Source organism: Bubalus kerabau, chromosome 5, assembly GCF_029407905.1.
Source record: "Bubalus kerabau isolate K-KA32 ecotype Philippines breed swamp buffalo chromosome 5, PCC_UOA_SB_1v2, whole genome shotgun sequence".
NCBI classification, from domain to species: Eukaryota; Metazoa; Chordata; class Mammalia; order Artiodactyla; family Bovidae; genus Bubalus; species Bubalus kerabau.
This window is the reverse complement of record NC_073628.1, coordinates 110,194,496-110,220,648: the sequence shown is the minus strand read 5'-3', so window position 1 is coordinate 110,220,648 and position 26,153 is coordinate 110,194,496. Positions and strand designations below refer to the sequence as shown.

General features: G+C 35.1%; 1 protein-coding gene across 7 annotated transcripts in view; it reads left to right on the top strand.

Annotated features, from left to right (window-relative positions):
* RC3H1 (ring finger and CCCH-type domains 1) overlaps positions 1–26,153 on the top strand; it is a 75,024-nt gene that overhangs the window by 23,006 nt on the left and 25,865 nt on the right. For 6 of the 7 annotated variants that reach the window (XM_055582697.1, XM_055582690.1, XM_055582691.1 and 3 more), the window contains 7 exons: positions 10,280–10,648; positions 12,816–12,936; positions 13,659–13,898; positions 14,379–14,554; positions 15,638–15,838; positions 19,991–20,123; positions 24,764–24,882. In XM_055582697.1, coding sequence (XP_055438672.1) covers positions 10,418–10,648; positions 12,816–12,936; positions 13,659–13,898; positions 14,379–14,554; positions 15,638–15,838; positions 19,991–20,123; positions 24,764–24,882 — 1,221 coding nt within the window. In that variant the 5' untranslated portion in view covers positions 10,280–10,417. The remainder of the gene's footprint in view (positions 1–10,279; positions 10,649–12,815; positions 12,937–13,658; positions 13,899–14,378; positions 14,555–15,637; positions 15,839–19,990; positions 20,124–24,763; positions 24,883–26,153) is intronic. The other variant, XM_055582695.1, reaches the window with a different exon arrangement.

Genomic DNA, 26,153 nt, shown 5'->3' with positions numbered 1-26,153 from the left:
TAACAATTTTTAAAATGTCAGTTTGAATATATTTAAATGAAATCTTCAAAGCAGTATAATTTAGCTATTTATTTAATTTAGCTATTCCCTTGTAGCTCAGTCAGTAAAGAATCTGCCTGCAATGCAGGAGACCTGGGTTCAATTCCTGCATCAGGAAGATCCCCTGGAGAAGGAAATGGCAACCCACTCCAGTATTCTTGCCTGGAGAATCCCATGGACAGAGGAATCTGGCAGGCTACAGTCCATGGCATTGCAAGAGTCGGACACGACTTAGTGACCAAACTACTACTACTACTAGAATTACTGCTGTGCTCATACAACTGTCTGAAATGTATCTTTATATTTTTAAATTACTACATTAAAATTAAAAACTATGACTTTATAAAAAGCCCTTAATGGCTATTTAAACAGCTTTATTGAAGTATAATTTACATGCTGTAAAATTTACTTAAGTGTACAGTTCAACAATTTTTAGTAAATTTGTAGACTTGTGCAACCATCAGCACAATTTTAGAACATTTCCATCATCCCTAAAAGCTCCCTTGCCATAATGACTTAATTGCTCCTGTTAAGTGGCAGAAATTAGAGAATTTTAAAGTACCAGCTTATGGGTTAAGCTGGCCTGAGTTTGAATCATAGTCCAGCCACTCACTAGTATTCTGGTTTCTTTATCTTTAAAATGGAAATAACTATATCACAGTGTTGCTGTGAACATTTAATTAATTAGATACAGTATATAGAGCACTGAAAGTACTGGCACCTAGTTGGTGCTTAAAAAACACTGGTTACTGGTGGTGGTTTAGATTGTGGTTTAGATTTGTGGTGGACATTTAAATGAGAGACGCACCTGAAAACACCTGGCATGAGACATGACACATGGTTTACTTTTGGAAAGCCAAGCTCTGTTACACATCATGTTATCATAATTTTGCCTATAGTAGCTCTTTAGGAATTGCTTTAATCACCCTTAAACCTTAAGGCTCACAACATGTAGTTGTTTGTTGTTTTGCAGAGGCATGGGTTTGAAATGAGTTACTACAAGGCATTTGCATGACTTGGAGTTTGATGTCTGCAAACTAGTCACTTAGCTGGTGGAATGAGTCAGTGGTTTTATTGTTTACTGTTCACTGAAATAATTTTCTTACTCTGATAAGATTTTATTTCTTATTAAAAGAAAAAAAAACTCTGGTGATAATATTGAAGATTAATTTTATTAATATAGGTGGATAGGGATGAGATGGTTAGATAGCATCATGGACTCAATGGACATGAATCTAAGCAAACTCCGGGAGATAGTGAAGGACAGGTGAGCCTGGCATGCTGCAGTTGGTGGGATCGCAGAGTCAGACACGACTGAGTGATTGAACAACAACAGCATAAGAGATATTTTGAATGATGGTTTTTAATCAGAATTTAGAAGTTGGGAAGAATTAGTAAAATGTCAATGTCACATTCTGTCTAGTAACTCTTATCAAGGGTATGGAAGAAGGCACAGAAGACGACCTTCTAAATGCTGTTTAAGCATATTCCTGTGGGCGTAAGAATGTGTATTTTATTGGGGAAGTTATATATGATTTTTTAAAATAAGTTTGGGCTCTCTTCAAGGTCAGACTGAGTGCTGTTTAATTTGTATTCTGAATGATCTATTATCAGTTATCAACAGTAAGATCACCAATTGTTGCCATCTACATAGGAGAGTAGGTCTTATTTAAACTGATGGGAAAGTTAACCATTGCTCTCATCATTGAGCAGCAGAGTGACTCTTGTATTTTTTTAGAAATAAGAGGATCCATCATTTATGTTCTGTTTCTGATTAGGAAGGTTCCAGTAGAATTACTCCTAATGAGCTAGATTTAGTCTGAGCTCTAACACATATTTTACCTGCCGACTTTGAGCACACGTGCATTAATTAATAGAAAATTTTTTTTCTTACATAGCCTTGCTCCGAGGAAGTTTAAAGAATCTAGATGTTGGTATTTAATAATTTTATCTTGTGTTTACTCTTTTTATTTGTTTTTTAATTGAAGGATAATTGCTTTACAGAATTTTGTTGTTTTCTGTCAAACCTCAACATGAATCAGCCATAGGTATTCATATATCCCCTCCCTTTTGAACCTCCCTTCCATCTCCCTCCCAATCCTACCCCTCTAGGTTGACACAGAGCCCCTGTTTGAGTTTCCTGAGACATACAGCAAATTTCCATTGGCTATCTGTTTTACATATGGTAATGTAAGTTTCCATGTTACTCTCTCCATACGTCTCACCCTCTCCTCCCCTCTCCTCATGTCCATAAATCTATTCTATATGTCTGTTTCTCCATTGCTGCCCTGCAAATAAATTCTTCAGTACCATTTTTCTAGATTCCGTATATATACATTAGTATACAATATTTATCTTTCTCTTTCTGACTTACTTCACTCTGTATAATAGGCTCTAGGTTCATCCACCTCATTAGAACTGACTCAAATGTGTTCCTTCTTATGGCTGAGTAATATTCCACTGTGTATATGTACCACAACTTCCTTATCCATCGTCTGTTGGTGGACATCTAGGTTGCTTCCATGTTCTAGCTGTTGTAAATAGTGCTACAATGAACAATGGGAAATGTGTCTTTTTCAATTTGGTTTCCTCGGGGTTTATGCCTAGGAGTGGGATTGCTGGGTCATATGGTGGTTTTATTCCTAGTTTTTTAAGGAATCTCCATACCATCTTCCATAGTGGCTGTATCAATTTACATTCCTACCTACAGTGCAAGAGTGTTCCATTTCTCCACACCCTCTCCAGCATTTGTTGTTGTACACTTTTTGAAATGATGGCCACTCTGACCCGTGTGAAATGATATCTCATTGTAGTTTTGATTTGTATTTCTCTAATAATGAGCAGTGTTGAGCATCTTTTCATGTGTTTGTTAGCCATCTGTATGTCTTCTTTGAAGAAATATCTGTTTAAGTCTCTTTCCCACTTTTGATTGGGTTGTTTGCTTTTCTGGCATTGAGTTGTATGAGCTACTTGTATATTTGGAAATTAATCCTTTGTCAGTTGTTTCATTTGCTGTTATTTTCTCCCATTTTGAGGGTTGTCTTTTCACCTTGCTTAGTTTCCTTTGCTGTGCAAAAGGCTTTTGAGTTTAATCAGGTCCCACTTGTTTACTTTTGTTATTATTTCCTTCACTCTAGGAGGAGGTGGGTCATAGAGGATCTTGCTTTGATTTCTGTCATCAAGTGTTCTGCCTATGTTTTCCTCTAACAGTTTTATAGTTTTTGGTCTTACATTTAGGTCTTTGATCCATTTTGAGTTTATCTTTGTGTGTGGTGTTAGGAAGTGTTCTAATTCCTTCTTTTACGTGTAGCTATCCAATTTTTCCAGCATCATTTATTGAAGAGGCTGTCTTTGCCCCCATTGTATATTCTTGCCTCCTTTGTCAAAACAAGATACCTGTAGGTGTGTGGGTTTATTTCTGGGCTTTCTATCTTGTTCCATTGGTCTATATTTCTGTTTTTGTGCCAGTACCATACTGTCTTGATGACTGTAGCATTGTAGTATCATCTGAAGTCAGGAAGGTTGATTCCTCCAGCTCCATCGTTCTTTCTCAAGACTGCTTTGGCTAATCAGGGTCTTTTGTGTTTCCATATGAATTGTGAAATTTTTTCTTATAGTTCTGTGAAAACTGCCATTGGTAATTTGATAGGGATCGCATTGAAACTGTAGATTGCATTTAGTAGTATAGTCATTTTCACAATATTGATTCTTCCTACCCAGGAACATGGAATATCTCTCCATCTGTTTATGTCATCTTTGATTTCTTTCATCAGTGTCTTATAATTTTCTGTGTAGAGTTCTTTTGTCTCCTTAGGTAAGTTTATTCCTAGAGATATTTTTATTTATTGTTGCAATGGTGAATGGGATTGCTTCCTTAATTTCTCTTTCTGGTATTTCATTGTTAGTATATAGAATTGCAAGTGATTGCTGTGTATTGATTTTGTATCCTGCAACTTTGCTAAATTAACTGATTAGCTATAGTAATTTTTTGATACTATCTTTAGGATTTTCTGTGTACAGTATCATGTCACCTGCAGACAGTGAGAGCTTTACTTCTTCTTTTCTATCTGGATTCCTTGTATTTCTTTTTCTTCTCTGATTGCTGTAGCTAGGACTTCCAGAACTATGTTGAATAATAGTGACAAAAGTGGACACCTTATCTTGTTCCTGATGTTAGGGGGAGTGCTTTCAGTTTTGCACCATTGAGAATAATGTTTGCTGTAGGCTTATCATATATGGCCTTTACTGTGTTGAGGTAGGTTTCTTCTATGCCCATTTTTTGAAGAGTTTTGATCATAAATGGCTGCTGAATTTTGTCAAACGCTTTTTCTGCATCTGTTGAGATTATCATATGGTTTTTATCTTTCAATTTGTTAATATGGTGTATTACATTGATTGATTTGCGTATGTTGAAGAATTCTTGCATCCCTGGAATAAACCCAACTTGATCATGGAGTATGAGGTTTTTGATGTGTTGGTGAATTCTGTTTGCTAAAATTTTATTGAGAATTTTTGCATCTATGTTCATCAGTGATAATTGGCCTGTAGTTTTCTTTTTTTGTGTTGTCTTTGTCTAGTTTTGTTATCAGGGTGATGGTGACCTTGTAGAATGAGTATGGAAGTGTTCTTTGAAAGAGTTTTAGAAGGATAGGCATTAGCTCTTCTCTAAATGTTTGATAGAATTCTCCTGTGAAGCCATCTGGTCCTGGGCTTTTGTTTTTTGGGAGATTTTTGATCACAGCTTCAATTTCAGTGCTTGTAATTGGATTGTTCAATAATTTCTGCTTCTTCCTGGTTCAGTCTTGGAAGATTAAGGTTTTCAAAGAATTTGTCCATTTCTTCCAGGTTATCCATTTTATTGCCATATAGTTGTTCATAATAGTCTCTTATAATCCTTTGTATTTCTGCGTTGTTTGTTGTAACCTCTCCTTTTTCATTTCTAATTTTGTTGATTTGATTCTTCTCTCTTTCTTGATGAGTCTGGCTAAAGGGTTGTCAATTTTGTTTATCTTCTCAAAGAACCAGCTTTTAGTTTTATTAATCTTTACTACTGTTTCTTTCATTTCTTTTTCATTTATTTCTGCTCTGATCTTTATGATTTATTTCCTTCTGCTAATTTGTTGTTGTCGTTCTTCTTCTTTTTCTTTTCCATTTGCTTTAGGTGTAAAGTTAGGTTGTCTATTCGATGTTTATCTTGTTTCTTGAGGTAGGACTGTATTGCTATAAACTTCCCTCTTAGAAGTGCTTTTGCTGCATCCCATAGGTTTTGAGTTGTGTTTTTATTGTCATTTATTTCTAGAAATTTTTTGATTTCCCTTCTGATTTCTTCAGTAACCTGTTGGTTATTTAGAAATGTATTGTTTAATCTCAATGTGTTTGTGTTTTTAACAGTTTTTTCCTTGTAATTGATATGTAGTCTAGTGTGTCAGAAAAGATGCTTGATAATGATTTCAGTTTTCTTAAATTGACTGTTCCATGTTCACTTGAGAAGAAGGTGTATTCTTCTGTATTTGGATGGAATGTCCTGAAGATATCAATGAGATCCATCTCATCTAATGTATTATTTAATACTTGTGTTTTCCTCATAAGGAATACTTATGGTTTCCTTTGTGGGAGTTCTCACTATTTGATACTCCCTAGGGTTAGTTCTCTGGTAGTCTAAGGTCTTGGAGTCAGTTCTCCCACTCCAAAAGCTCAGGGCTTGATCTTGGTGATGTTGAGAAGAGCCATTTATTTCACTGGAGTGGTGAGACCAAAACACCAGCACAGTCGCCATAGGTGGGGTGTGGCACTGTCTTCCTGTTACTTTTTTATTTTTTTCATTTTATTCCAGGTGGTCACCTGTTGCAATAATCTCTTTGGACACATCTAGAATTCCAACAAAGTCACTTAATTCCTGTTTCTTTGTTCAGTGACAGTTCCTTTGTCTTCTCAGCCTCCTCATGCTTGTTATGATTAAAGTGTCTCATGTTTACTCTTGATTGAAAGAATGTTTATTATATTCGCCAAGTCATATGTCCTTTGTGATTTAGATGTGTTTTGTAGTTGAAGGTGGTGTAAAAAACTGTCTTTGAGAAGCTTGAACAATGTTTTAAAAGATGACTTTGGAGAAAGATGCTCAAAGAATGAGGAAGTGGAAATTCTTCTTGTATCTACTACAACTTAATGACAGTTTGAGTCTTGAGAAAAGCTTTGGTTTTTGATTTTGCTGATTGAAATAGAATCATCAAGGAGTGACTTACCCTATTCTTATTCATTAAATTTTCTATCCAAAGTCAAACTTTTAAAATATGTTCTCTCCTTGTCTCTCAAACCCATCTTTTTGGTCAAAAGAATGCTTTTTAGTGAAGAACTAGGTGCTGATTCTATAAACTTTGTTATGCCTCTAAGAGCTACTTAACTGGAATGTGTGAGGGGTTAGCAATTATATACTTCATTTTACTAGGTTAATACAGATGGAAATGATACATTTTATTATAAAAGTAATAAATTATGCTAGTTCTTTGAAACAAATTATAGAGAAGTTCTTAAAGGGTTTTTAATGAATTTTATAAAGAACTAATAAGTAATTTTGATGACTTGACCATCCAAATATGTATAGTAAAAGAAGATCAGTTTATTAAATAAAATGTTTTTAATAGTTTTATAGTAACTCTTTGTGTTCTAAATGTGGTCTGTCTTCTCTTGTTTTCATTATTTCAGGTTTTTAGTACTTATATAAGTGAATTGTGATTGTATACATTTTGTAAGTTGCCCAACTGTGTAACTGCTGTTAAGTTTGTTAGATATTTCCTGTATCTTTTTCTTCTATCCATTTATATTCATTGATACCAAGACCGTAGGATTCCCCCCCCCCCCCCCCAACACAAATGACATCATACGTACTGGTCTGAAAATTTTGCTTTAACTTAACATTTCTACATGCTTAATTCTCTTTTTAATTATTCTGCATGTTTTGATAGTATAGGCATACCTTGTTTTAAAAAACAATGAAGTGGATCATTTCCTGGCTCTTCAGTGCCTTAACATTACGATCAGATACCATTGTTGTTGTTTAGTCACAAAGTCATGTTTGTCTCTTTTGTGACTCCATGGACTATAGCCTGCCAAGGCTCCTCTGTACATGGGATTTCCCAGGCAAGAATAGTGGAGTGGGTTCCCATTTCTTTCTCTAGGGGATCTTCCTGACCCGGGAAAATCTCTTGCTTTTTAGGTGGATTCTTTACCATGAGCTACTGGTTATGAGTTAAAAGATCCTATAGTTTTTGGTTCCTTCTAATTCTTTAGTCTCACCTCATATCTTTTTGTCTTGCTCTCTGTTTTATTTTTTGTTTTGTTTCTGGCTTCCCTGTAGCTTTGATTTTTTTTTTCAAGCTCCCCAATTGTACTATATTGAATTTAGTCTCAGAATCTGTGATTATGCTTTTCTTTTACCTGTTATAAAATCTATACACAACGCATATTGGGCTTTCCTGGTGGCTCAAACAGTAAATAATCTGCCTGCAGTGCAGGAGACCTGGGTTCAATCCCTGGGTTGGGAAGATCCCCTGAAGAAGGGAATGGCAACCCACTCCAGTATTCTTACCTGGGGAATCCCATGGACAGAAGAGTCTGGAGGCTACAATCCATGGGGTTGCAAAAGAGCAGGATGCAATTTAGCAACTAAACAATAACATCTGGGTTATTATTTCAGCTCTTTCTGTTTTTAGCTTATTCACCCTTACTAAACCTCCATTTCTCATGGAGTTGACAGTTGAACTCCCTTGACCCTCCAATCAGTTGAAAATCTATGTTTAATTTTCTCCATATGTATGGTTCCTCCTTATCTGTGGTTCTGCACCCAAGGATTCAGCCAATTGCAGGTTGTTGTGCTGTGCTGTGCTTAGTCACTCAGTTGTGTCCAACTCTTTGCAACCCCATGGACAGTAGCCCACCAGGCTCCTCTGTCCATGGGATTCTCCAGGCAAGAATACTGGAGTGGGTTGCCATGCCTTCCTCCAGGGGATTTTCCCAACTTGGGGATTGAACCCAGGTCTCCCACATTGCAGGCAGATTCTTTACCATCTGGGCCACCAGGGAAGCAGGTCGTTGTAATATGCAGTATTTACTATTGAAAAAAAAATTCCATGTACAAGTGGACCCTTGGTATTCAAACCTATGATGTTTAAGGGTCAACTGTATCTGTAAAATGGGATAACAGTAGTTACCTACTTTTTATCATTTTGTTCTATGTAAAGCATTTAGTACATTTATAGTATGTGGCACATGACATATAAATAGTAAAAATTATACTGATTGTGCAATAAAGCATTTATGTTTTGTGCTCTTTTGGGTTTCTATAGTTGTATAGTGTTAAGGGAATAAAGTGCCATGTTTTAACTTTGTTTTATGATTAATTAACAAATGTTAAGTTCTTTACACAGCCATACTAGTAAAAAGGAAGGAATCATTCACTGTGTGAGTTCACATTCTTTTTAAAGAATTCACATTCTTTTTAGGCATTAATTTAAGCTGCATGCTGATTTATAGAAAAGATTGGATGATACTTAATCAACTTCAGCAAACATTTCTGACTAATAACCAGTTCTTATTCTAAATATTATGTCTTTTAAGCACTTTTCTCCTTTATTTTGGAGCATTCTACAACCCCATGCAAATTGTAGCATTTGACTTTACAATTGAGTAATTAGATACTTCATTTTCTTTTTAGCACTTCGGATGATGGTCTCTTTTTATTAAGTATAAAGATTTAATTAATGTAAACATGCCTGTAGCTACTTATTCTATTTGCAGGTATATTTTATTTAAAATATTTATAATTAATTATAGAAATAAAAATGTGGGCATTTTCTTTACTCACTCTGTCCTGTTATTGCACAGGCCCTTTGAACATATACACAGATAACTTTAATTTTAGATCTACATATGAAATTAACTTGTTAACTATCTAGGTTCTTATATTTTTTCCCCCATTATCCATTTATTTGATAGCACAAAAATCCAGACAAAGCTCAGGTTACTCACAAGGCAGATACTATAGAGTTTCATTGTTTCCCTAATAATTCAGAGTCTGGATCACAGTACTAGTAGTGCTTAGTAAAAATTTGTTCAATGACTGGATAAAATTTTTTAGCATACTAATGGAAATTGTTCTCTCAATTTAAGGTTCTCTCTTGCATTTAAGGTTGAATTACTTCAGTAAATCCTAAATTAAATGTAATGCTTGGAAAATAAAATGTGTAGATAATTTACCTTTCTAATTAATTACAGCTTAGATGAGTTTTTCTTTTCTTCCATAAGCAGTCTCTAGGGAGCATAATCAAATCGTTAAGAACATGTAATACTGTGTTACTTTATTGTTCTGTTCATCAGTTCTCATTTTTAGAAACTACAGTTACAGTAAGTATAGCAGGTTGTTTAAGATATGTGCAAGAAATTTCAGATTAGATTTTATATGTAAAGAAAATTTATGTTAGACACAGGTGATAAGTTTTGTAATTTGATTTTTATCCCCTACCAAAAGGAAGTGGATAGACAGTAAAATTTAACTGTATGTATATGTGTTCTGGTTAACTGTATTGTTCTATCATTCTTAAACTTGAGAATTTAAAAAATCTTTTGAAGTAAATCATTTTAACTATAACACAATATACTATAGCAGCAAATATAAGCCATAACAGAGGCTTAAAGATCTTTACCAGTTTAAAAAAAAAAACCAAAACTCTTAAGATAAATGTTAAAAACCCCACAATCGCTTTTTAATCTCATTACCCACACTGAATTTGATGATAAAAATATTTTAGGGTAGTTTTTACTTTAGACCAGTTTTTAAAAAAACTCTTTATTAGGGTATAGCATACACTGAAATGTATACATTGTTAAGTGTAGAGCTTCATGAATTTTCACAGATGAACAGATTGTGTGCAGATCAGAGTAGTCTTAGCTATCTTAAGTCTAATTTTAAAATATAAAACAATCATAAACTTAGATAAATTGAGAGACTTAGATTTTGGATCCAGCTTTGTTATTGTCACCTACAGCAAATTACTTCCTTTTTCTGAGGTCTACTCTCCATCTCTAAAATGAAGGGATGAGACTAGCTGTTTTATTATGGCTCTGATTTTGTCCAAATGCAAAAAAGGTGGACTGTGTTGATATAAATGTGGTATAAAATGTTATGGGTAGTCGGGTGAGAATGTACAGTAAACGAAGACAGTCATTTTCTTTCTTTGTTTTTCAGGTTATATTTCACACTATGTGCTGACTGTATTTACAGAAGATATTTAAAAAAAAAAAAACTTTTTTCAAAGATTTTGATTCCAGTGGAATCTTTGCTTTAGATTTTGTGTGTGTGTGAGTAAATTGTAACTCCAGAACAATGCCTGTACAAGCTCCACAGTGGACGGATTTCCTCTCCTGCCCAATTTGCACTCAGACTTTTGACGAAACAATTAGAAAGCCCATCAGTTTGGGTTGTGGCCATACTGTCTGCAAGATGTGCCTGAACAAACTCCACCGCAAGGCTTGCCCATTTGACCAGACCACTATCAATACAGACATTGAACTCCTCCCAGTGAACTCAGCATTGTTGCAGCTAGTGGGTGCTCAGGTTAGTTGGGTAACTTGTTACATTTTTAAATGTCTGTATATGTGCATTTTCCTTCTGAGAGAAACTGATTAAGATTGAGTCCTATTGCCTTCTATTTAGATAGATGCAATTCTGTTAAGTATTGTTTAGGCCCTTTGTTTCAGCACCTTAGGTTCTGTTGTGCTGGTGCAGTGTTTCTCATTGCACAGTAACATTCAATCTGGTGGTCAGATTTTCTCAACAGCCTTAGCTCTCAGATCACTAGAGAAGCCTTAGTGGTAAGTCACAAGGACTTCTTAATATTGAGGAAGATATTATTTGCTAAACAATTGCATTTTACTTAATAAGAAAAATGAAGCTGCTTCAGACAATTTTACTTAGTAGATACTAACTGAAATGAAAGATACAGAAAGTAATGAAAACTGTAGAACACTGCCTTTGGAACCTTTTGTCTAGAGTAGGAGCAAATGCTCCTTCAATACATAAAATGTAAAAATTAGTGATTCTGAAGGTGATACTCTGACAGCTTTGTGTCAGTATTCTCAAGTTAGAGATCAGTAGTATCTTCAGAAGGTTTCACAAAGCCAAGGAAGGCAGGCTTTTCAGAGATAGATACAATCACTTAAACAATCCCTCACTGATTTGCATAGTGTGAGTCTGAAGTGTCCTATGTTTACTGTGAATTATTTTCTGTCCAAGTTCTAAATATACTAGAACTTGGACATTAATACTTATATTAATATTAGTACCACTAATATTTGCTAGATCAGTCTTCCTCTAAGTGGATAAAAAGTAAGGAAGGTCAATACTATGTATGTTGGAGATAAAGGGAGTAATTCTAGAACAGCTTATTCAAAAGGAAAACTTACTGGACTTACCTGGACATCCAGTGGTTGGGACTCTGCACTTCCATTGCTGAGGGCCCAGGTTCAATTCCTCATCAAGGAACTGAGATCTCAATAGCTGCAGCCAAAAAACAAAAATGAAACCAGAAGCGTAGTGTGTCAAACAACACTGTCAAGAGAGTAAGAAAACAGCTCACAGAATGGAAGAAAATAATTGTAAATAATGTATCTGAGAAGAAACATGTATCTAGAACATATAAAGAACTCTTTCAACTCCATTATAAAAAGAACATCATCTTTAAATGGATAGAGATCTGTACACCTCACCAAAGATATGCACATGGCAAATGAGCAAATAAAAACTTGCTGAGCATTGTTTGTCATTAAAAAATTGCAAATTAAAATGACAGTCAGAGGTATAACTACTATGTATAAAATAAATAAGCTGCAAAGATATATTTTACAATAAGGGAAAGATAGCCCACATTTTATAGCAAGTATAAACAAAATAAAACCTTTAGAAATTGTGCAAACAGCAATGAGATACCACTACACATGAATTAAAATAGCTAAAATTCAAAACACAATGCAAAATACTGGTGAGTATATAAAGCAGCAGAGACCCTTCATTTATTACTGATGGGAATGCAAAATCGTACAGCTGCTTTGGAAGTTATTATATGATTCTGTTTATATGAAATGTTGTAAATAGGCAAATCCAGAGAGACAGAAAATAGATTAGTTTCTTCATACAACTGGAGGAGGTTTGAGGGGAAATATGGCAGGCGTGACTGTGGGATTCTTTTAAGGGGCCATGAAAATGTTCTAAAATTTTGATGTTGCATAACTAAATATACTTAAAGTCATTGAATATATACCTTAAATGGGTCAGTTATATGTTATGCAAATTATGTCTTAATAAAGCTGTTACAGAAATGAAACAAAAATTTTAAAATGCTATAATTTTGTATGTATAGAAAAGATCTTTTGAAAGAATTCAGTTAATTTAATGGTAGTTTTGATAGTGACAGTGATAGAGTGCAAATGAGTGTGTTAGTTGCTCACTTGTGTCCAACTCTTTGCGACCCCATGGACCGTATCTCACCAGGCTCCTTTGTCCATTGGGTTCTCCAGGGAAGATATACTGAGGTGGGTTGCCGTTTCCTCCAGGGGATCTTCCTAACCTAGAGATTGAACCTGGGTCTACCACTCCTGGGTGAACCGCACTACAGGCCGCTTCTTTACCATGAGCCACCAGGGAGAGTAGGAGTACATAAAATATATTCAGCAAAGCATTTGATCATAATTAGTGAGCACTCAAACACCCTTTTTTTGACCTCTAGGTTTCTGAGCAGCAGCCCATTACTTTGTGTAGTGGGGTTGAAGATACAAAACATTATGAGGAAGCCAAAAAATGCGTAGAAGAATTAGCACTGTACCTGAAACCACTCAGCAGTGCTAGAGGTAAATTGGATGAAATTATCCATGCTAATTAAGCACATGTTCATCAAAGATGCTTTTGTGACCATAAAAATTGTGGGCTGTGTTAACAAAATTCATTTATTTATTATAAGCCAAACCCACTGATGTTAAATAATATCATTATAAACCACATCAAATAAAGTAGTGAATTTAAAGTTTAGGTACTGTTTATTGGAAACATTTTTTGAATGGGTTGCAAAAGTAGGTATAAGCATACTAGTAGTTTCAGAAGGGCTTTGTATCACTTGACAACCCTGAATTGTCTGCCTTCTATCCAGTTTTGTGTGGTGTGCTATTGGGGATATAATACAATTGAAAGTTACCATTACTGTCTTGCCAGTATGGCTTGTTTTCATTGAAAAGGTGAGCTTAACCACTGTGAAATGTACCAAATCTGTTAGGACCTAAGATTTGAATTTTTAATTATAAATATTGACTAGCCTTTTAAAATTATGCTTAAAATGAATAATGATATATTTAATGTCATCGTGAGTATTCCACTTGCATGTGGTTAACAGCTTTGTATACTTTTAAACTACAAACTAGGCTTCATTTGTGTGATTTGTATTGTTTATTTTAAATATCCTGATAGAACCCAGAACTATTCCATATACCTGTAAGTCAATCAGCCCATTAGAGGAAGTTTTTCTGGACTCCAAAACTTCATTGAAAACCTAGAAATAACTCTTTCTTCTATTTTAAAGGAGTGGGTCTGAATAGTACTACTCAGAGTGTTCTGAGTCGCCCAATGCAGAGGAAGCTAGTGACGCTGGTCCACTGCCAACTAGTGGAAGAAGAAGGCAGGATTCGTGCCATGAGGGCAGCTCGATCTTTAGGTGAACGGACAGTTACAGAGCTCATTCTCCAACACCAGAATCCTCAGCAACTCTCTTCCAATCTTTGGGCAGCAGTCAGAGCTAGAGGCTGCCAGTTCCTTGGACCAGGTATATAATTTTATATTTAAAGTATAGTGTAGGCACTATAGGTGATATAAAAAGGCCAGTTCTTTGCAATATTCTGTTGTTATCAAGTAATGTCTCACTTGGTTTCCCATAATCATGGCGTGGGTAATTCCAGGTCAGTTTTTCAGTACACTTAAAACTTTTCTCTTAATGCTAAAAGTTTATTCATTTTGATAGAGGTTTTCCTTATTAACCTGCTTTCTTAAATTATTATTATTAACCTGCTTTCCTTATTAACCTGCTTTCTTAAATTAAATATATGGAATGTAATACAAGATTGCCCCCATATGGTTCAAAAAGTGTAGCTGTGAATATTGGTTGTTGTTGTGTTGCCCATTAATTAAGTGGTACCTGTAGAAATTATTAAATATCGCCCTTCTAAGAAATAGATTTATCTAATATCTGTACATGATAAATTTTGTGTTTTGTTTGTTTTTTTTTTTTTTTTTCAACTTTTCCTAGCAATGCAGGAGGAAGCCCTAAAGCTGGTTCTCCTGGCCTTAGAAGATGGTTCTGCTTTGTCTAGAAAAGTATTGGTTCTCTTTGTGGTGCAAAGATTGGAGCCACGGTTTCCTCAAGCCTCTAAAACTAGCATTGGGCATGTTGTCCAGCTCCTTTATAGAGCCTCCTGCTTCAAGGTATGGTAAATTTCAAGTTAAAAGGAAACTTTCTTTCCCCAAACTTAAGTAGTAAAACTTGAGTTTAATAAAGTTGCCTGTATCTTTTCATAAATTTTAGCAGATTTTCTTTTAAAGAATGTAGATGATGGTCCAGTGGTTAAGACTTCTTCCAATACAGGGGGTACGGGTTGGATCCCTGGTCAGGAAGATAAGATCCCACAGGCCTCCTGGCCAAAAAACCAAAACATAAAACAGAAGCAATATTGTAACAAGTTAAACAAAGACTTTAAAAATAGTCCTCATCAAGAAAAGAAGAAAAAAAAATCTTAAAAAAAGAACAAGAATGTAGTCACTCAGCTGTGTCTGACTTTGCATCCCTGTGTACCATAGCCCACCAGGCTCCTCTGTCTATGGGATTCTCCAGGCAAGAATACTGGAGTGCGTTGCCATTCCCTTCTCCAGGGAGATGGTGTCTTATTAAAGTTAAATTTTGTTGCATTGAATTTTTTATATTAGATATTGAACAGCAAAGGTCAAATCAAGGCATATAGATGTTTTTATTTGAAGAGACTATAAAGCCATGTCAGTTTTCCATCAAGACTACAAACAATTGATCTAAAGAGAGAGTCATTAAAGCAGGAGTGCATTTTATGTGGCTATTTGCTCCTGACATAATTCCACATATACAGCACGGGAGCTCCATTTGCAATTTTGATTTTAGTATATGCAGTAACGCAGAACGTAGTCCTTTGTATGCCAGATTGAATCAGCACACTTCAAACATTGGTGTCCAGTATGTGTCTCATACTGTTCATTTTGTTTTCCTTCTTAAAGTCAAGGTTTCCTGCTTTTGACACAACATAAAACAAGTACTTCATGGGCCGGGGAGCCTGTCTAAAAAATTGTTAATTGATAACAAGCTATAAGGAGGCCATCGCATCCCCTCATCTGACACTCAAACTAAAAAAGGCAGTGTTTTTCAGAATAGTTGTATGAGAATTTTCTTCTTTTCGAAGTATTTTCATGTCTCTATGTGGTCTTATAATATATAAACACAGTTTGTTTCTTACTTGACTCATGAGATTACATATGTCTTATTAGGTCACCAAACGTGATGAAGACTCTTCTTTGATGCAGCTGAAAGAAGAATTTAGAACCTATGAAGCTCTGCGGCGAGAACATGACTCCCAGATAGTGCAGATTGCTATGGAAGCAGGCTTACGAATTGCACCAGACCAGTGGTCCTCTTTGCTGTATGGGGACCAGTCTCACAAATCTCATATGCAGTCCATTATTGACAAGGTAGACTCTTTTTTTGTTCTTTACTTCTTGGACTAATCATGGAGTTTGGTAATTCATTTATTTAATAAATATGTATTAAAATGAATACTATATATCAGGCTCTTGTAAATTATATTCTCTATAGCTGAGTGTCATGTCATAACTAGTTGCATCATAATACCAGTTTGTTCATATAAAGGTTTTTAAATTGAGGTGTAGCTGACATTGCTTATATAAGAATTGATTTAATTAATGTTTTACATTTTATCCAGTGTTGCTTTCCATCCCTTTGAGAGTCTCCCGTCTCTATTTTCTCATTGCCTCTCTCCCTTTTATTTTTCTCTTGAGTTTTGATCACTATATTTGTTAAACTCATTTTCTAAATGCTTTTATCTTCTTCCTGGAGCACCTATTTAATAGCCTGAAAGATGTGTACACTGAGGTTTCTTTTGACTCTCAGCCAGGAAAATCTCACATAATAAGTTATCAACCATTCTAAATTTGATCAGATTTTCAGTTTATCTCTACTTTTAATTGTTGTTTGTTATGATGAAAAGATCACTTAAGTACACATGAATTTTAGGTCAGACCCCTAAAATTTCTGACTCAAAGCTATATTTAATTATCTTGAAGCTATAGAGTAAGTATTTAAGCTGGTTTTGTTGTAATTCAACATGAAATTTGTGAAAGTGCTGTATAAAAGTCTTTAAGTGCCATTTGTATATATTATGTTCAATGATTTTTAAAAACTTTCTATTTTCCTTAATTTTTGCTACTTTATCTTAAATCCTTATAACCATAGAAATGAGACTATATGTGAGAGTCCACCCTATATTTAATTTAAAGAAATGTCAGTATGTAAGAGTAGCCTAAATAAAAAATATTTAACACTTACTGAGAGCTTACTGTGTGTCTGGTAGTTTTAATTATTTATTTTTTTATTTTAATGTGTTAATACTTTGCTTAGAATGTTTTACTTTTTGTCCATACCACATGGCTTGTGGGATCTTTGTTCCCTGACCAGGGATTAAACCCTGGCCATGGTAGTGAAAGTGCCAAGTCCCAACGACTAGACCACCAGGGAACTCCCTGTCTGGTAGTTTTAAATAATTCATTTAATCTTCTCAACAGCCCTGTAATATTCCTTTTATACAGAAACAGAGGCAGGTTAAGTACATTTCTCCAGGGTCATATTGGTAATAAGTGACAGAGCTGGATTTGAACTTTTAGTTCTGACTCAAGAATCCAGCTCTTAACCACTCAAACCTCTTTCCAGGCTATTCTCTCCACCCCACCCCACCCTTTTTTTGTTGTTGCTATTCCTAAAGATAAGATTCTTGAAATGAGTAGTAGGTTGATGTCAAAGGAGAATTAGGAAATGTGTTTTATAACTATGTGATGCATAATTTTCAGTATATATTATTTGTTCTGTCCTGTGGAGAAGGCACTGGCGCCCCACTCCAGTACTCTTGCCTGGAAAATCCCATGGATGGAGGAGCCTGGTGGGCTGCAGTCCATGGGGTCGCTAAGAGTCGGACACGACTGAGCGACTTCACTTTCACTTTTCACTGTCCTGCATTGGAGAAGGAAATGGCAACCCACTCCAGTGTTCTTCCCTGGAGAATCCCAGGGACAGGGGAGTCTGGTGGGCTGCTGTCTATGGGGTCGCACAGAGCTGGACACGACTGAAGTGACTTAGCAGCAGCAGTAGCAGTAGATACCTTTACCAAAACTTTACCTGCCACTCCTAGGTGTGAAATTATGTAATAGACTGATTATAACCTTAATCATGATCTTTTAGAGGAGTTCCTTTCTACTTCTGAAGAGAAACTTGACTGACTTTTGTGAAAACTCTAGTAGGAGATTATTAACCTTCTTATCTGAACTGGACTATATACCTAAGTGTATACTCTGTAATAATTTGCTCACACTGTGAATTTAATTTGAATTTAATGTCCTAAACTTTCATGCAACAAACTGGTAAATGAAGTTTGCAGTGTGATATCTTGTTACTATATAGAGCAATAGAACTTCCTGTGATAATGAAGATCTTCTATATACATGCATTGTCCAATATGGTGATCACTAGCCATATTTGGCTATTAAACACTTGACATGTATCTTATGTGACTAATAAACTAAAATTTTTATATTACTTAAAGTTTTTAATAGCCTTACGTAGCTAAGGGCTATTGTATTGGACCATGGAAATAGAGAACTTATTAAAAGTGACAAGAAAATCAATAACTGTACTAAATTAATAAATATGAATTTAGAGTTCACAAAGAGGAAGTGTATCTAATTGATGGGATAGAATGGGCCCCAATAATAAATACACATCTAAAACAGTAACATGACAAATATTGTCTGTTAAACTATAAAGAAACATATGCTCTCATTCATTGCTGATGGTTTGTAAAATGGATTACAGATTTTGAGGGTACTAACTTGTCAGTGAAGCCTCAAAATTTTTCCATTTTTAAATTGAAATATAGTTGATTTACAGTGTTCTATTACTTTCACATGCGGGATCTTAGTTCCCTGTGGCAGAAGAGGAGTCTTAACCACTGGACCACTGGGAAGTCCCCACACCTCAAAATATTCATGGCCTTTACCAAAGTTACTATTTCCAGGAATTTATTTTAAAGGAATAATCCAAACTTTCAAAAAAGTTAGAAACTCAAAAGTGTTATTTGCTAAATTATTTATAAAGGATTATTATAAGGGGATGGTTAAAGAAGTTAACGTACATCTACTCAGAACACTGAGTAGTTACATGGCCAATAAAATTGTAGTTATGTCAGGACAGATACCCTCTTCAGCTATTAAATAGCATTAAATTTCTTTTTAAAAATGTTAGTGAAATATTTTTGTGATAGATGCACAGGAATTATATTAGACAATTACTTTGAAGTATTTTATAATAAAGATGGTTAGATATTTTAAAAATATCTTTGTTATAATGTTAATGGTAAACAAATCCAGAAGTTTATAAACAGCCTATTAAAAGTATGTGAAAAACATGCAAAGATGAAAAAATTGAATAAAAGGCATGTCACCATTTTAATGATTAGTTAGTTGTGTTACTCCATGTTTTTTTAAAATGTATGCTATTTAAAATATACCTTTTAAAACGACCCGTAGGGGAGAGAAAGTTTCATACATGTATTTTTTTTTTTAAGTGAAAGTAGAAAGATGTGCATGTCATAGGCAGGATGCAGTCAGTTTCATAAGGTGAGAGCAGCCCTCTTCTATATTAATAAACCACAGAGCTAAATGTTTTCAAGTAAGAACCCTTAGTTGTGAAAAGTGGAAGTCACATAGTCATATCCGACTCTGCAATCCCATGGACTGTAGCCTGCCCAGTTCCTCTGTCCATGGAATTCTCCAGGCAAGAATACTGGAGTAGGTTGCCATTTCCTTCTCCAGGAGATCTTCCCAACCCAGAAATCAAACCCAGGTCTCCTGCATTGCAGGCAGGTTCTTTACCAACTGAGCCACTAGGGAAGCATCACCTAATCTTCTTTTCTTTAACGGTCAAATGTATTGGCCCCCTTAGGAGAGTTAGGGCAAGTATGTGTGTCCATTAAGCCTTAGGAAAACATGCAACCTGATAGCTTCCAAGAATCCCAAACCAAGTACAGAATTTTTCCGAACTGGAATTAACTCAAATTATGTAGTCCGTGCAACAGATGAGTTCAGATCGAGTCTATAAATATTGTATACGGTGCCATAACCTTTGGTCTATAACAGAACTTGAATTCAAACTCAGTTTGACTCCAGTTTCATTGCTTTTATTGTTGTATAACATTATCTCTAGACTGTATTTCCAAATTTCAATTATTTGAATGGATCCAGGAGGCACACCAACATGGTGCTGTAAGAACCTGAGCTCTAAAGAGTATTTCCAAATTGAGGAATTGAGAACGATCTCACATTTGAGGAGTGTAATGACAGAGAGAAGAGAGTATACAATATACCAACGTGTTGATGCAGAGAAGTGCAAGGCTTCTTCAGGAAGCAAGTGATCCAATTGGCCAACACATGGGATGTGGGGGAGGATAAAAATTAAATATAATTAATTGCAAAAACTGATTGTGATCTTGTAAATAATCTTTATTTTAAAAGGATTATCTGGTCTTTGGGGGAAGTTAATATTAATCTTTTTTTAAGTTGCAGACCCCAGCCTCTTTTGCACAAAGTGTTCAGGAACTAACAATTGCTCTCCAGCGGACTGGAGATCCAGCAAACTTGAATCGACTAAGACCCCATTTGGAGCTATTAGCAAACATTGACCCTAGTCCAGGTAAATCCAGGGGGGATTAGTGGACTATCCTATATGTGCCTTAGTACTATTCAGTGATTCTTTTGTCTTTTGTTAAATTTCTCTAGAATTTCCCAGAGTAGTAATTCTGAATCTCTTACGTAGTAGATAAGTTTCTGGTCCTGATCTTGTCTGTCTGTTTGTTACTTCAACTAATATTTATTTAATACTTTTTAATTTATTTTTACTTTTCACCAGGAAAATAGATTCTTTCTGGGATCCTTTATGTTTCTTCCCTGTCTCATCACAACATTGTGCTATATTTTTACCATTTTCATTTCTTTTGACAAAACTCCAGTTTTTTTTTGTTTTTTGTTTTTTGTTTTCATTTTTTGTGTATAGTATGTCTTTAGTTGCATTTTTTTGGTTCCAAGTTTCCCTTCTCCACAATAATCTTGTTCCATCACATATCCTCTTTTGCGTGTCTAATTTGTCAAGCCATTTCCTGTTCCTTCTCCTTAACCTGAAAATCAACCAAGCTTCATTTTTCACCTGATACTTAAATCTTGGGTGTTTTAGCTTATATGCTACTGTCTTTGTGTTTATTCCTACTACTGAACTAAAAAGCTCTTAATATTTACTGGTAATTTCCTAGTTTCTAATTCCAAAGGCTTCTTAAATTACTTGTCTTCAGCATTTGGTCATGTTGTTGACTACTTCCTTGATAAACTGTCTTGATACCTTATCTTTCTGTAGTCTTAGGATTCTCTTCTGGCCTGTCTGAATGCTAGTTCTGTCTTATTTTGTTCACTTTATCTGCTCTTTCCTCTCTTGCCCCCTAAAGAGTAGGCTGCTTGTGTTCTTGGAATTCTGCTTTCTCTACACACTCTCTGTTGAAGATGTTTGTCATTCATTATCAGCATCAGGTATTATTCCTTCATAGATAATAGACTCCCAAATACCTCTGTCACTATTATCTGTTCATCAATCCAGACCTACTTTCCCAAATGCTTTCCGAGATTCTACATCCTCTCTGCTCAGTGTTTCAAAGCAAACTCACCTTCATGTGATACTTGCTGTTCCTCCTGTGTTCCCTTTCTCAATAAATGACCTGATTCTCTGAGGTATGCAAGCTTAAAACCTGAGTCTTTTGTCTTACCGCATATCTTTTCCTTTCACTTGCTCTTCACCCCATTTCAGACAAGATTTGTCTGTTCTTTCACAGTATCTCTCTATCCCACAGATTAATACTGCCTCAATGAGTGCCTCATTCCTTTTCCTGAAACTAAATGCCTTTCATTCTCCTCTACTCTTTTGATTCTTCTAATCTTATCTGCTTACTGCTGCAAAATAAATCACATCTCTGATTTTAATACTCAAACTTTTAGTGACATGCATTGCCTGTAGAATAAGGCTTGGAACACTTGACCATGACATTTCAGAGTAGTAAATTTATTACCAAAGTTGCTTAATCAAATCAGTTTAGATCTATTTTTATTTTTTTATTTCTTGGCCATGCTGCACAGCATTCAGGATCTTAGTTCCCTGACTAGAGACTGAACCTGGGCCCCCTGCAGTAGAAGCCCAGAGTCCTAACCACTGGACTGCCAGGGATTCTAAGATCTATTTTTAGAACACAGTGATTTTATTTTTTCCCCACTGCTGTGCTTTGAACATTCTGAGCAATCAAAGGATCACTTCATAAGCTCACTACTTCATCAGTCACCAATATGTCTACATCAGTCTGAATCAATATATTCTACTCCTTCCTTGTGTGACAGTGGATAAACCATACTTCTAGCTAAGGCTACCCTCTTTCCTTATGTATCAATATCATCTTGCCAAGTATATCCTTCCAGTAGCCTCTGTTTCTTATGTCATCAGTTTTCCTTCTCTATAGAGTAGCTCTGTCAACATACAAACATTTTATCGTTCCTTTCATCAAAATCCACTTTTGACATCATTTGCCATCTACCTACAACTCCAATTGTATACTCTTCATAGCACTCTCTTGAACACACTCCAATCAGACATTTATCTCTACCACTCAATCAGAGTGGCTTTTCTCAAGGTCACAAGTGACTTCCATGCAGCTAATTCCAAATATCAATTCTTGATTCTCTTTGTGTTTGACCTGTTAGCATTTAACATAGTTGTTTCCTCTCTACCCCTTGTACCACTCTTTTCACTTCTAGGCCACTGTACTCTCCTAGTTTTCTTCTTACTACATTGAAATCTCCTTCTCAGCCTCTTTTGCTGATTTCTTCTTCTCTCCATAACCTCTAAACTTTTTTCTTTTTTTCCCCCATATTTTCTAACCTTTTATGTGCATTCGGAATTTAATCCTTGTGTCTCTTCTCTTTTCTACTTATACTCATTCCCTAGATAATCTCATCTAGTCTCACAGCTTTAGATTTTATTTGTATGACTCACAAACTTGCTATATTTCATCAGTTCTGAGGCTCACATTTTTTCAGATTTTAGCATTTCTGAAATTGGGCTGCATTTGTATAATCAGTGACATGTAATAATTAGCAATTTTTTTTATTTTGGTAGCACATAAAATGATGATACATATTACAGTTGATGGTGTTTTAAAATCTGTGTAACTTAGTATTTACAGCCTAGACTTTCTTCTTAAATTCTTTTGTATATCTGCCTGCCTGTTATCCAATAGTTCTACTTGAAAATCTAATAATTATAAGAGTAGTCTGTCTAAAAGTGAGTTCCAGCCCGTATCCTCCACCCACCCACCCATCATTCCTTTTAGTGGCAACTCCATTCTTCCATTTCCTCAGGCCAAATACCTTGGAGATATCATTAATTCATCTTTCTCTCATAAGGTACATCTGATCTATGAGCATACCGCATAGGGTCTACCTTTAAAATCTGTTCAGAATCCATCTACTTCTCACCTCTCTACTACCTCCCTCTTCTGTCTTCATGGATGATGGAATAGCCTCCTGTTGTCTGTCTGGTTTTAACATAGGAGCCAGAGTGATTCTATTACCCCTTTGCTCAAAAACTCCAGTGGTTTCCATCATTCAATACAAGCCAGTCTTTTCTATGATCTACCAGACCTCACATGATCTGGTCTTCCTTTACCTCTCTCCAACTTCTTTTACTCTTCCCACTGCATTCATTCCAGATTTCACCTCCATTAACATGTCATACTCCCATATTAGGGCCTTTGTACTTACTCTTCTCTCTTCTTGGAATGTTTTTCTCCCCATATATCGTAGTAGATCCACAAGGCACACTCAGACCCTACTTTTGAGTCTCTAATCAAATGTAACCTTCTCAAGGAGCCCTTTACAGGCAAGCTTGTCTAAAATTTTACACATACCTGTTCCACTCCCTTTCTTTGCTCTATTTATTCAACTCATCATTCTCTAGATAATTTGTGTTTTGATTATTTACGTTATGTATTGTCTGGCTTTTCTCCTTGAATAGAATAAGGATTTTTGTTTTGATATCAACTGCTTCTTGAGCAACTTGAATAATACCTGAAACTTTGTAGGTATTCAGTAAAATACTTTGTGTATGACTGTTCTCTTTACTTTCTCTGTGCCTTTATCCTTTTTTCCTGATGAAGTTCCATGTGTCTTTCAAAGCATAGTTCAAATGCCATCACCCAGAAGTTTTTCAGTGTTCCAACAGGAAGTCATTTATACATATGCATTCTTGCTTCATTTTATATTTCTTTTAGAGAACATTTCATATGTAGCTTTGTAGTTAATTTTTCCTTTAGGAAATCACAGCACTTACTAAATGAAGAGTGTGTATAGCGCAGCTGCTTTATATAATAGCTCTTCTATTAAACTTTTTAAGCATTCTGTTTACCAATACTTGACTTATACAAAATTTCAAAATAGACATTACAATTTGGCTTGACTATAGGCAGTTCACAATTACATTTGATCCAAAGTGTGTTGGTCTGTACTATACTCTCATTTTCTTAGGTGCAAACATTTAAAAACTAAAACTTTTTACATAAAAATCTCAAATTTCAGTTTTCCCTGGGAAACAGAAGTGTATCTGGAAGTGTCATCCTTGCATCTTCACATAACAACAGTCAGCTAAAGTCGAGGAGTCACCGTAACCTTAGATGGGAGACATACTCTTTAACACAGTCCCCGTCACCCTTTTTTTAAAAGTACTTTATCTCTTAGAAATTTATTTTTTACTCTATTTTTCAGTGATTCTAATGAGTTATTTTTTTTTTTAATTGGAGAATAATTGCTTTACAATGTTGTATGAGTTTCTGCCATACAACAATGTCAGCCATAAGTATACATATATCCTCTCTGTCTTGAACCTCCTTCCTATCTCCCACCCACCCCACCCCACCCCTCTAGGTCCTCACAGAGCACCAGGCCTGTTACTCTTTATTGTTATTTCCAACAATAGGGTCTGATGACAGTTGCTGTTTATTATCTGTCATATTTCATTCCTGTATGTTACCTTCACACTCTCTGTAGTTATTTTAGATTGCAGCCCCTACTTTAAAAGGATATATTTATTTCTTTAAAATGATGTTTAGGTGAATAAGCTATTTCATGAATAGCTATATAAAACTTAGCTTAATTCCACTGAAGTGCTGGCACTCCTTTGCTAATTTAGTATTGGGCAGAACTTTGAATAACATAGTTTGAAAAAAAATTTTTTTATTTGTTGTATAGATGCTCCTCCTCCTACTTGGGAACAGCTAGAAAATGGGTTGGTTGCTGTGCGTACAGTGGTACATGGGCTGGTTGATTATATCCAGAATCACAGCAAAAAAGGAACAGATCAACAGCAGGTAAGGGAGGTGTTTGAAATTTAGAAGTAAGCTACTGTGGTTATCCTTACAGATAAAAATTAACCCAATAAGACGACGAGAATATTTTTAGACTCTGTAAAGACTAGAAATTAAACTAAAAGTTAAAAATCTGTTTTTAACTCCCTGTTCCATTAGACATCAAGAAAAATGTAACAAAAATAATAAGATTTATAGTTTAGAATGGTTAGCAGCTAGTTTACTGGATTAGCCTAGTAATTTTGTCTGACGGCTTTGAAATTAAGTAATCCTTGCTGGCCTGATGTCCTGCTGGAGTCACTTTTAACATTGGATATAGCAGCATTTGATTCCGTGTTAAAGGTCATTCCAGTTATATAAATGTATTCTTTTCCTGGCTACTATTGTTTTTCTGTTTGATTATAAGTATTACTTTCTAGTGCTAATGCTGTATTTCTCTAGTACTGTTCACGTACTTTGTAAATGCTTTTTCTCTATTACTATTTAAATACTTTTCATTCGTAATGTCTCTTATGCCAGTGGGCCAAATTTTCCTCAGATATTTTTTAATGGAATATATGGCAGTAAAATATAATAGCCTATGTTATGGCTGGAATTTTAAATTTTACTCCCAATGATTTCATTTCACCCTCAGAATTTATGTTAGGTTCACTTTATCTTTTATTTTGCCATAGTAAGCTTGAGAAATTAAAACTTTGTTATTAATTTATCTGGCTCAGGTAAATATTAACAATTTCTTTAAAATTAAGAAACATTAGAAGTGTCCTGCTAAGTCGAATAGTACACATAGGCTTTCCCAATCTAAGATCAGAACTTTATTTTATGATTAAGACATTTAGAAAAATTAATGTTAAAATTTAGTTAAAATTACTTTTTAACTCCCTGTTACAAAAATAATATTAACTTTTAAGTTCTTCCCATGTTTTGTAGTATGTTATAAAGGAACATAACTGTAAGCATAGTTACATTGAACACTATCCAAATCAACTATTAAAAGACAGGTAAAGTATTTGAAGGTCCTAAACTCCAGGGGTTTGCTTGTCCACTATAAAATGTTGGAGGGAAGATCATAGAGCCCTCATAAGATTGAATCAAGAATTTATGTGATGTTACATGTTTGATAGTTAATATCAACATAGAAAAATTAGGGCTACATTTTTTAAGTAATTTATTTTTGGACTCTCTAAGACCTCAGACAGGATAATGTTCCAGCACTTTTGCTCTGAGTAGTCTAGGTAAGTGTGTAAGTTAGTCTGAGTTGTTCATCTGGATTA